Raw genomic sequence first — 12752 nt, 5'->3', positions numbered from 1 at the left:
ACGTGGATGGAACTGGAGGGTATTATGCTGAGTGAAGCAAGTCAGTCGGAGAAGGACCAACATTATATGTTCTCATTCATCTGGGGAATATAAATAATACTGAAAGGGAATATAAGGGAAGGCAGAACGTAAAGACTCATAACTATGTCTTTAAACAAAGCCCAACCCTATATGAAGGACTTCACAAATCCAGTACCCAGTGGTGAACTTACAGTGTTCTGAATCCAGTCAAAAGCTATCAGGCAGTGCTCGCTTCGGCAGCACATATACTAAAATTGGAACGATACAGAGAAGATTAGCATGGCCCCTGCGCAAGGATGACACGCAAATTCGTGAAGCGTTCCATATTTTTAAAGATTTAAAAGTCTGTTTAAAAAAAAAAAAAAGCTATCAGGCATGTAAAGAAACAAGAAAATAGGATCCATAAGCAGTAGAAAAGAAAATCAAGAAACAAGCCCTGGAAATAACACAAATGGCAGGATTAGCAGACAAAGAGGTTGGAACACCTATCATAAATACATGTCATAAGCCCAAAAAGAAGAAAAACTGAGCGTGATGAGGGAAGAAATGAAAAATATCAAAAAAGAGCAAAGTGAACTTTTAGAGATGAAAAACATACTACCTATAGTGATAAATATACTAGATGGATTAACATTCAGATAAGATGTTAAAGAAAAATAATATCAAAAAAAAAAGAAAAATAATATCAGTGAACTCAAAGACATCACCATAGAAACTATTAAAAATAAAGAGGAAAAATATTGAGTGAACCTCCATTGCCTGTATGATCATGGGTCTGATATATCTGTAGTTAGAGTCCCAGGAGATAAAAAATGTTGAAAAAATAAGATCTGAAACATTTCCAAATTTAATTAAAATGATAAAACCACAGACTCAAGAAGCTTGAGAAATTCCTACTAGAAAATACAAAAAGAAAAATCACACAAAGGCACATTATCATCAAATTGCTGAAATATAATGGTAGAGATAAACGCAGTTAGGGAAAAAGAAGACATATGATGCACAGAGAAATAAAATTAAGATGACAGAAGTCTTCTCTTCGGAAACCATGCAAGCCAAAAGACGGGGAAAACATCTTGACAGTATTGAAAGAACTATCTCCAGTTGGAATTCTGTTCTCAGCAATACCATATTTCCCAGCTGAAGACAAAGGATTTTTTTCAGACAAATGAAAACGAAGAGAATTCATTGCCAGCTGACCTGAGATACAAGAATTATTGAAGTTATTCAAGAAGAATAGTTTCTCAAGAAAAGTGATACCAAATAGAGAGTTAGAGCTACCAAAAGGAATGAACAAAACCAGAAAGGGTAACTAGGTGTGGATAAATATATGATAATGAGTCACTATAGATGAAATATTTCCTCATTTTAAAAATCCTTTTAAAATGTAATTGACGGGCACCTGGATGGCTCGCTTGGTTAAGTGTCTGCCTTCAGCTCAGGTCATGATCCCTGGATCCTGGGATCAAGGCCTACATAGAGCTCCCTGCCCAATGGGATGCCTGCTTCTCCCTTGCCCCTCATCCTGCTCTTACCTCTCTCTCTCTCTCTCTCTCTCTCTCTCTCTCTCTCTCTCTCTCTCCCCCCCTCTCTCTTTCTCTCAAATGTTAGTGTAAATTTAAAGTCCTACTTGCAGTTTTAAATTTAGTAGTCCATATAGATTTTAATTTTTTCCCTTGAGTGCCCTAGAGGTGCTGCTAAACCTCTGATAAACATTACTCATGAAAGAGTATTCCTTTAAAAAAAATACTCTCAAAAAAGAATTTTAATAAGCTTGACCAAAATATATAGAAAGTGTATTGTGTTGAGTGAAACTTTGTAGGTAATAATGAGAGTAATAGAAAATCATATTGGATGACTAGTCTGTAATTATGTCAAGGAACACATACAATGAAACAAGTTCTTAAAAAAAAAAGAAACAAGTTCTTTTGGTTACTTTGTCAAACAGCCAACACAATGGGGAAAGGTGGAAGAAATGTCCCATAAACACAGTGAAAGGGAACCAGAAAACCGAATATGTAATCTTGGAGTAATGACAGCATTAGAAAACAAAACCAACAAAGGACAACACCTTCCAGATCAATCTGAGATGCGTGAGAGGCAAACTATTTACTAAAGTTGGGGCTTTACTAATCCTGTACAGAGATACTTGGAATATTTGACCTTCAGTATGATTAACAAGCATTGCTTTGAAATTGTGTTGGTGCTGTAGGCTTCTTCTACTATCTTCTCCCTAGAATTGAAACTGGCTTTCTTCCAACAAAGAGTAAACAGAGAGAGTTTAAAACTCTTGAATAGATTTCAAAAATCATCCATTCAGCAGTGTCTAGCACACAGGAAAAACTTCCTGCTTCCCCAGCAGTCTGTGAATCGTCACCAGTACCAGAAAGGACAAGCACTGGCCATTCTTCATGAGATGCTTCAGCAGATCTTCAACCTCTTCAGGGCAAATATTTCTCTGGAGGGTTGGGAGGAAAGACACATGGAGAATTTCCTCACTGAACTTCATCAACAGCTGGAATACCTAGAAGTGCTGATGAGCCTGGAAGCAGAGCAGAACAGTGGCATCCTGAGAAGTGACAACCCTAGATTACAGATTAAAAGGTACTTCCAAAGGATCCATAATTACCTGGAAAACCAGGAGCACAGCAGCTGTGCCTGGACGATTATTCGAGGAGAAATCAACCGATGTCTGTTCTTTGCATTCCAACTGATAAGAAATCTAAGCAAATAAGGAATGGATTCTTTGAAGAATGTGGACCAAAGCCAACTGCAGGCTTTAAAAGCATAGGGTAGGTGGGGGGTGGGGGGGGTGGGAGGACTTTTCCAGACACTCTTATTTCTTTTTGTCATAAATTGGTAGTATTGTTTTGGGGGTTTATATATATATATATTTTTTTGCATATATATTTGCAAATATATACAAAATTATATACAATTGTATACAATATGTATGAATATGTATCCTTTAAGATTATGCATATTAACTATAATTGTCTTATTGTGTAATGTCACTTTGTATTTTCTATTCATCTTAAGTTTTATGAGCTAAAGTAGATTCATTAATATTTCATAACTGGTTCTTCAAATGGGAATATTTTCATCAAAGTTGACCAGGTAAATAAAACACTCCACCGTAATAATACTTTTCTTAACATAGAACATCCACTCCAATGATTTCTTTGCTAGAAATTGGTAGAAACAATGAGAAGTACTAAGGATAATGTACCTTGCAAGATTTGAAAATATCAATACACATTGAATATTTGTTACAGGTGATGCAATAGAAATAGGGTGAAGGGACATGAACAAACAGATTAGGAGGGAAAACATGCACGAGAAGAGATTCAACCTCATTCATATTAATAAAAAATGCAAATTAACAGTGAATAACATGCCATTTATAACAGGTGAAGGCCCACACTCTTGTGGAGACTTTGGGAGAGGGATGCCCTTACAATTTGCCAGAGCACTGAAAATTGGTAGGATTGCTATAGAGGCAATTTGGTGACACTTATTAAAATTACAGTCTTTGCAAACCATGAGAGATTCCTAACTCTGGGAATCAAAAGATTGCAGAAAAGGAGGTGGGTGGGGGGTGGGGTAACTGGGTGACGGGCATTAAGAAGGGTACACGATGAATGAGCACTGGGTATTATACTATATGTTGGCAAATTGAATTTAAATTAAAAATTTTTTAAATTAGTCTTTTATCCATAAACTCTGGGCTTGAAATTTATCTTATAAAAACACTGCACATGTGAGTAATGACTTATGTACAATATTATTCATTGCAGTATCATTTATAATATCAAAAGACAGGAAATCACACAAACTCTTTTATTTTTTTTAAGATTTTATTTATTTATTCATGAGCAACACACAGAGAGAGGCAGAGATATAGGCAGAGGGAGAAGCAGGTTCCCTGCAAGGAGCCCAATGCGGGACTTGATCCCAGGCCCCAGGATCACAACTTGAGCTAAAGGCAGACACTGAACCGCTGAGCCACCCAGGCATCCCCAAAAGCTTTTAATTAGAGATAGTTAAAATATATTCACACACACAAAAAACACACTCAGCTGGAGAAAAGGATGAGGATGCTCTCCCTATATTGAAGAAAAAAAGGTAAAAAAAAAAAGGTCAAGATGCAGAATGTATTTGACATTAAAATGTAAAACAAATTTTACATTTGACCTAACTGGTATATGAACAAATAAAGAATATATAAGAAATAAATTACAATGATAACCTTTATTTTGGGGAGGAGAGACTAAGGGAAAAGGACAGGGCAGAGGTGGTTTTACACCATATTTTTACATTTTAATTTTTAGCCATGTGGACATAAGAAATCAAAATGATAAAATGTATCCAACAAGTGACAGCTATTAGAAATATGGGTGAAGGAGGGGCACCTGGGTGGTTCAGATGGTAGTGTCTGCCTTCAGCTCAGGTCATGTTACCCCAGTCCCAGGAGCAGGGCTGCATAGGTCTCCTTACTTGGCAGGGAGTCTGCTTCCCCCCATGCCCCCACCCGGCTCATTTCTCTCTCCCTCTCTCTTGTTCTCTCTCTCTCTCTCCTCCAAATAAATAAGTAAAATCTTGAAAGAAAGAAAGAAAGAAAGAAAGAGAGAGAGAGAAAGATGCCTGAAGTGCTAAATGAAGATTAGAAGAAACCAGACTGCACCAGCCTTCCCTCGGTAGGGAAGGGAATGCTGGGGTGGGGGTGGGGGGCGGGCAGGAAGAAGGCTGGACAGGAGGGCCCCTATGCTAACCAACCACTCTGTCAGAGTTGCTGGTGATGAAGGGATTCCAGCTCTTTCAGCCAGGAACTCTCAGAAATCCTTGTGGAACAAACATGGGGCCAGAGAAACTGATGTCCCCTGAGGTTTGGTGGCTTTCCCATAGTCACAGTGACTTTTGCCCAATGTAAGAAGCAGAGCCACAGCCCAAAAGTCTCGAGCTAGTTCTACTACTTTACATCATGTTCTGTTTTAGATTCATTGCATAATTCAGGAGAAAATTTATCACTGAATGTGGAAACTTCGAAGAACAAAACATCTCATCCCAGTTTAATTAGTGTTGGTAAATGTATTAGCTGTTGGTCCATACTTTCAAATTTGGCATGGAAGGGAGGAGGATGAGCAGAATAGGCTCAGGGTCAGCTGCCAGAGAGGAAAGGACAGGTAAGCAGAGGCTGGGAAGTCAAGGGAAAATCTTTGTCACATTTCAGCCCAAGTGTTGACCTGTTTAAGGGAAGTGGAGAGAGGAGAGGGATTTACCACACTTGACTGCAAATACAGGTCATTTGCTTCACATGATCGGTAGAATTTTTGTTTTCTTTAAACCAGGAAGTTTTCAGAACAAAATCCTTCATTGAACACATTATTCAATTCCCAAATTAACCTAGCAAACTAATTTCTCTTATTATATTCTTTTCTCAGGCTAGAATAACAAGACTTTAAAGGAGAAGTAACTTGCCCAAAGTAATGTAGCAAGCCATGGAGCCAGCAAATGCCAGAATAAAGATTCTCAACCAAATCTGCTTGACTCAAAATCATTCTAGACCTCACAAACCTGAACGACACTGTGCGGTATTTCTGCAAAATAATAATGGTAACAAGAATGATAATTTGCTCTGGCTTTCTTTATTCATGTTCACACACTGTCTGCAGCCTTGAATTAAAGAAAGAACATTTTCTCCCCCTGAACATTTCTTTCCTGAGAATTGAGGGGAACAGAATGGAGGAGGTGCGATGTAGAAATTCATAGCCAATAATACGTACTCATATTTAGAAGTTAAATCGATATTTTATATGTTAATGTTTCCCCAAGCATTTAGCTTTATTAAGTTGACCTCCTGCTTGTATAACTGTTTTCACTGCCTAATACAAAATAAAAATTGCTTGATGTTAAATATATATTCCCTCTTAAAACTTTAAAACCAGAGTTCTAAGCTTGGAGCTATTGAGAAAGATAAATACTTTAAAGAGATGTCCTGCTAGTAGTGCATAGGTGGGCTCAGAGTAAAGGTAAAACAATTCGTACTCACAGGCTGGGTCATCTGAGTTATCCTTGTTATGTCTACATGTATTGAGCTAAATAGATTATTAAATCAAAAAGCAGGTTACAAAATAACAAGTATAGTATCATCATATTTTCTATAAATAAAAAGGCACGGGGGTGCCTGGGTGGTGCAGTGAGTTAAGTGTCTGCTTTCGGCTCAGGTCATGATCCCAGGGTCCTGGGATCCAGTCCCATATTGGGCTCCCTGCTTAGCAGAGAGTCTGCTTCTCCCTCTTTCTTGTGCTCTCTTCTCTCTCTCTCAAATAAATAGATAAAATCTTTTTAAAAAATGTATGTAAAATGTTTGAAAAGAAATGCACTAAAATGTTCACAGTGGTGCTAATCTGAGTGACAGAATTTTCATTCTCTTTTTAAATTTTAAGTATTTCTTCCATGAATATGAATTCATTTTAAAATCAGGAAAAAATTAAATTATTTTATTTTTGAAATTTAAAAAAAGAACAATAAATATGGCTCCTTGTAGAGATTGTTTTAGGATACTTATCATCTGCAATAAATTAAGCCCCACCTCCAGTATGTATCAGAATCATCTGGAAGGCTTGTTAAAACACAGATGACATGGCTTCACCCCCAATGTTTCTGATCCAAAAAGTCTGTAATGGGGCCTAAGTGTTTGCATTTCTAACAATTTTCTAGGACTCCATATTACAAAGCATGCCTCTATTTCTTGATAGCCTTGGTAGACAGATAAAGGCCTAGTCTCCTTGAGGTTACTGATCTCATATTTTCCCACAATAGAGTCCTAGCTGAGAGATGGCTGGTAAGGATCATTTTTTTCTTTTCTATCACTGCATTTCCACAGCAGCAGAATTGATGGTCTTTCTCCTTCTTAAAGAAGCTGGATATAGAGACTGTAATATCCCAGTACACCCCATGACAGTAATTGCCTTCTCAGAAAAGTGATACAAACTAAATTTTTGTCTGGAAGGGTTTCCATTCCTCATGCCTGTGATTGTGTGAAGTCAAACCTACAACCATAACAATACCTGACTGGGTGAATAATATGATGTGAACCCAAAGGAAATCAAATCTCTGAAAGAGGATTCCAAGGTAAAAGATGGCAAACTGGTTCAGTAATCACTTCCATTGAGAAGTAAAGATGTTTGGTAAATACAGAGATTTGAGGGTCATTCTTGGAATTGCCTTTGGCAGAAATGAGGCATTTAGCCCAAGTTTTCTCCCCTGTATCCAATGATTGGATGTGGGGGATTAAAGGCTCAGACCCCTCACTCCACCTCTCAAGGGTCATTGCAGCTTCAGAGCCTCCTCCACCCTGGTTTTGACGAAAGCCACATTGTGACTGGCCCACAGCTCAGCTTTTCCTCTCTTCCACCTCCTGCCTTCTCTTCTCACATGTGTTGAACCCATAGCCCTCCTTAATAAATTCCTTGCATGGCAATTTTTGTCTCAGAGTCTGCTTTTGCAGCACCTGACTTCTAAAAGCATAACCTACCAACATTCCGTTTGGGGCCATAGAAAACCCAACTCACATATTGCCTTGGCCAGGTATGTATTCCTAATATGGGTTAATATCTTATTCTTGCTATTTATAACTCCTTAAAATTTCTCACTTCACAGAAAACCCTCAGAGTGTGATTTGTCTAAATCTGTTTGCCCCTCCAGAGCACAATTCCTATCACATCGTAAACCCACTGTACTATGATGGATTAATTCTCCTTCAACCAGAGTATGCCCTACTTCAGGGTAGGAAAATGGCTTCTTACCTCCTTGCCTCGTACATTCAAGTACATTCTTGAACACATAAAGGTACAATTTAAATATTGAATGAATAAAGAAATTTAAAATGGAACATAAACAGAAAGAAAATATATATGAATGACATATTGTCATGGTCCACATTATACATGTGAGAAAACACTCTAGCCAGGGATGAGGAAGTCTTGGTTATGAAGTTAAATTCTCATTTTTGTTTTTCAGTTTCTCTACTTTTCCAGGATGGACAATTTGGATAAGCTATTTCTTGCAGTAAGAAATAAAGTTATCTTTCTTTCTCTAATGAAAGGCTGGTTTTTATCCCTGTATGGTAAGTGTGCAATAAGACAAGGACATAATATGTAGGGCAGAAGTGTTGGTGGGAGCCTGTTTTTTAACTAATTATTCTGCTTATCTGAGAAAATCCTTTCCTGAACCCACTTTTCATAGGCATTTGGTCCTTGTCTGCTGCTGATGGTTAGTCATGCTTCCAATTGCCAATTAATATACAAACCACTGACACCAACCACAATATTTTCTATTTTTGGTTGAGTTAAAAAAATATAGTAGAAAAATGCAAAACAATACATGTAAATAGTGTATATGGCTCACTTTAATAGTTGTATAAAGTAGAATAGTCCTCCCATTTTTCTGTTCAAACACCACTTGTCTTATGATTGTCCAAAGTGGGTGACTGCTGAATTAGTTTTTCCACCTGCTATTAGTAGAGACTTGATGACTATTTTCCCTTGGTTTTTTGGCTTGTGTGCTTGAAACACTATGGGTAAGCAGAAGATAACCACCATGCAGTATCTAGAGACAAGAAACCAGAGTCACATTGCAACGATGCAGGTATGTGATCATAACATAAAAATGGTCCCATGGTTTTACCTTCAATGCAAGAATAATCCATCTTCTTAGAAGTATGGAAATCCATACAGCAAGTTTTAATCACTAACAGTAGAGATGTGTACCTCTTGGGAAGGGTGAAGCAAGGTTCAAGCAAAACAAAGAACAGGGTTACTCTTGACCCATAAATCACGTGACTTTTTCTACGTAAGAGATCTAAGTGCATATTGTTGTCATGAAACTTATTCCAAGCTTCAATATAAGCCTTACAATTAATAAGGTATTTCCCTGGGAGAAAACTTAATTATTTCCAAATAACATAAGTTCATGTGGGTTCTTGTCAGATGAACAAAGTGGTTATCACTGTGAATAAAAATACTTTTTATCGAAATTGAATTAATTTGAGAGCATCAAAATTGATTTCTTAGCTGGCATATTATTCAATATAGTGGACTTATTTTAGTAACAGCTCCTAATCTATTGTCACTCCTTGGGAGGAAGGTTTGAGTGGAAGAGAAAGAGGTTCAATGAAACTGGGAAGAAAATAAGTGTATTTCCAGAGCAAATTATGGGATTACATGAGAAATACCTTGAAGGATCTATTTGTGCCCACTGGAGAGAGAGGAAAAAGAGGATACACTCTCTGTGGGTGGCATAGGGTTCAGGAGCTGAAATAAAAATGTCCTCAAAATACCTCTGACTAAGTGGATTTCTACTATGTGTTGAAATTAGAAGGGTAAAGAGAGGTGTTTGGACATTTCAGGTTTCAGCTGTAACCCTATATGGGGAAATAGTCTCAGAAGACACTCAAACAAAGGTCCTGTGCAGAAAGGATATTAGAGATTTCACCAGAAGATTCATCTCTAAGTTTTAGGCAAAAAGTTCCTGGGAGCACTTGGGCCCATACCTAAGGCCTTACACATCAAAACCCACACATGGCACTATACACACATGGGGTAGAGTGCACTGTTCCAGAGGAAAGATTTCTTCCCTAAAGCATCTTAGATTGTTACATGCATCTAATGCCTGACATATTAAAAATAAACAAAACAAAACAAAAAAAACCCCACTAACTACCCTTCTTTCTCATAGCATTTTTTTTTAAATGGGGACATGACCCTTTTTTTTTAATTTTTATTTATTTATGATAGTCACAGAGAGAGAGAGAGAGAGGCAGAGACACAGGCAGAGGGAGAAGCAGGCTCCATGCACCAGGAGCCCAACGTGGGATTTGATCCCGGGTCTCCAGGATCGCGCCCTGAGCCAAAGGCAGGCGCCAAACCGCTGCGCCACCCAGGGATCCCTCTCATAGCATTTAGATACAGCATTATGAGTTGGGCCAAGAGTGATCCTGGTGTCACCACAATGGATTTATCAGAATTGGCTTTCTACTCCCAAGCTGGGTAATTGGACCTGGTTGTGGACATAACTATTTTTCCTCAGGATAGGTTCTTCTTAGAATGTTTGTTGCGATCTTATATAAATGTGAGCCCACTCTAAGACCCCTGTTAACCCACTCTAAAGTCCCTGACATAAGCCTACACTGGTATGAATCCAAAGGTATCAAATTAGGTATCTTCATTACTTACGAAAAAATGTAAAATATAATACATTATATAAATATGTTTAGACAATTCAGATGATGAGTCAAATCTTGGATATACATTCAATAAACTGTGAAACTCATACCTTGTGAGTGTGAAAAACACGTTTTTCAGTAAATAAATACACCCTTACCTGAATCCCAACTCTGCTCCAGCCCCCTTGCTTCCTCGGCTGGGTTCAGACTCAAGGGTAGGATCTGGGTAAGAAGGACACCTTAAAACTTCTGTACTGAATGAAAATATTGTTTCTGTTATGCCCAGAAAATAGAAGGAACTTTCCCTCAGAAGCTGTTGGAAGATAGCTAGTCACTGACAAAATACCAAGCCGTTGTAAGGCTTGTACCCTCTCTCTGAAGCACCAGCAGGTTTTCAGCCTTACAATACAGAGGATCTCATGTTGTTTGGGATGACCCCCAGTTGGAGAAACTCCTCACTGGGCTTCATCAGCAGGTGGTCAGCTGGAGATGTATTAGGGGCAGGAGAGGAGAAAGAAGAGGTCCCCCTCCTAAGCAGTGAGACACTAATACTGGAAAATAAGAGGATTTTCCAAGGAATAAGCTCTATGAAAGCAAAAGAATACAGCTGCTGGCTTGGGAGAATGTCAGGGTGAAATCAGGAGGGGCTCTCTTTCCACTAAAAAATTTGCTGAAGGGCAGCCCAGGTAGCTCAGTGGGCAGCCCAGGTGGCTCAGCGGTTTAGCGCTGCCTTCAGCCTAGGGCGTAATCCTAGAGACCTGGGATCGAGCCCCACGTCGGCTCCCTGCATGGAGCCTGCTGCTCCCTCTACCTGTGTCTCCGCCTCCCTCTCTCTCTCTCTGTTTTTCATGAATGAATAAATAAAATCTTTAAAAAATAATAAATAAATAAATAAATAAATAAATAAATAAATAAATAAATTGCTGAAAAGTTAAGGAAATAAGGACAATTGTCCTCTGGTGTCTCTTTGCTAAGAAGTATATTGGAATGCCTGGGTGCTGGTTAAGAAAAAAAAAAAAAAAGCTTTATCTGTGTTCATTAAGGATGAACATAACATGGTGCTATGTTAATTAACTAGATGCACTAAGGTATGTTGATACCCAAAGTTACTTTATTTCTTCTTGTTGACACACGGAGTAAACCATTCTAGTGACTGATGTTATTCTGTCCCCTAGTGGTTCAAATTGAAAATCCCTGTTTGGTTACATTCCAGGAAAATAGCCTAAGGTAGGATCTTTATGAAATTCTCCCCTTAAAAAGGAAAGTAAGGCAAAAAAGAAAAACAACATGGAAAACTTGATGTATATATGTCATCAAATAATCAGAGAAGAAATATTTTGATCTCATTGTATTTCAGATTTCCATTGTTTGAGCCATTATGTCATTCAAAAGTTTTCAGAACTGCAACATTTCCACTTGATTTTAAGCATTCACAACCAAAGGTGGAGTTCAACAGAGGCTTCTCCATGCGATTTTCTGAACAGAGTACCATCCCTTCAAGCATTAAGAGAGTAAGATTTCTTGAAGGCAGAAAAAAGGGATTATGCTGTGTGTCCAAACATAAATAAAATTGACAAAGTCTTAATAATCTAAGTGCTTTTTATACACTATGTCCTCTGAAGGCACTAGGATCTTTGCTGCTTTAGCTCAATAGTTTTCATCTAGTTCACGCAAACACACACACAGACACACATGCACACACGTATGAATGACACAGAATGGCTTCTGAACCAGCTAACCCAGGTTCTCCCAGGGCTCATATATGTTTCAACCAAGGTCATTTGTTGGTCTTCTACTTAGTCAAATGACACTGATCATAGCCGCCATTCTCCAGCCTGTTCTCGTGACTTGGTGTTCTCCTGTACTAAGCATTGTCTCACTTAGGGTGGATATGGTTTGTAAACACATGTGCTATTTCATGGTGCTTCCTAAACCTCAGCTTGCCTGAACAGATTTCCACCTTTCTTTTGTAGATATGACCGAAGGAATAGTTTAAATAAGAAGCAGTACCAGAGGGATCCCTGGGTGGCACAGCGGTTTAGCGCCTGCCTTTGGCCCAGGGCGCGATCCTGGAGACCCGGGATTGAATCCCACGTCGGGCTCCCGGTGCATGGAGCCTGCTTCTCCCTCTGCCTGTGTCTCTGCCTCTCTCTCTCTCTCTCTCTCTGTGACTATCATAAGTAAATAAAAAATTTAAAAAAAAGAAGCAGTACCAGAATAAGATCAATATACATCAGATGTGAGCTCTGAGGTCTATGACTCAAGCTGTGCTGTTTTCTTATGAACAGTCTCCATTTCTAGTTCTTGTCTATAAAAGCATGTCCATGTTCCCAAACTGTTACTGTAAAAATAGGGGCTTCTCATTCTTTGGCTTATTTCAGCTAAAGGCCAATAAACAGCTTTGGGGGCATATATGAGGAGGTTGGGAGAGGGGGATTATACTTACTATTGACACATCTACTATATTTTAGTAAGCGGAGAAAGCGTACTCAGAAATGTTCTGTAA

The 12752-nt window shown here is 38.5% G+C and overlaps 1 protein-coding gene and 1 non-coding gene across 2 annotated transcripts; both read left to right on the top strand.

Moving 5' to 3' along the window:
* Positions 1-245: 245 nt before the first annotated feature.
* Positions 246-352, top strand: LOC119876840. The gene has a single exon (XR_005367317.1). It is a non-coding gene; the product is annotated as a U6 spliceosomal RNA (small nuclear RNA).
* Positions 353-1587: 1235 nt separating this feature from the next.
* Positions 1588-5935, top strand: IFNE (interferon epsilon). Its single transcript, XM_038552527.1, is given in 2 exon segments — positions 1588-2813; positions 5463-5935. A coding segment is annotated over 1 exon segment (564 nt). The 5' UTR covers positions 1588-2191; the 3' UTR covers positions 2756-2813; positions 5463-5935.
* The last annotated feature ends 6817 nt before the right edge of the window (positions 5936-12752 follow it).

Source organism: Canis lupus, chromosome 11, assembly GCF_011100685.1.
Source record: "Canis lupus familiaris isolate Mischka breed German Shepherd chromosome 11, alternate assembly UU_Cfam_GSD_1.0, whole genome shotgun sequence".
NCBI classification, from domain to species: Eukaryota; Metazoa; Chordata; class Mammalia; order Carnivora; family Canidae; genus Canis; species Canis lupus.
Note: the sequence above shows the minus strand (reverse complement) of the source record. Positions and strands in the feature narration are given on the sequence as shown.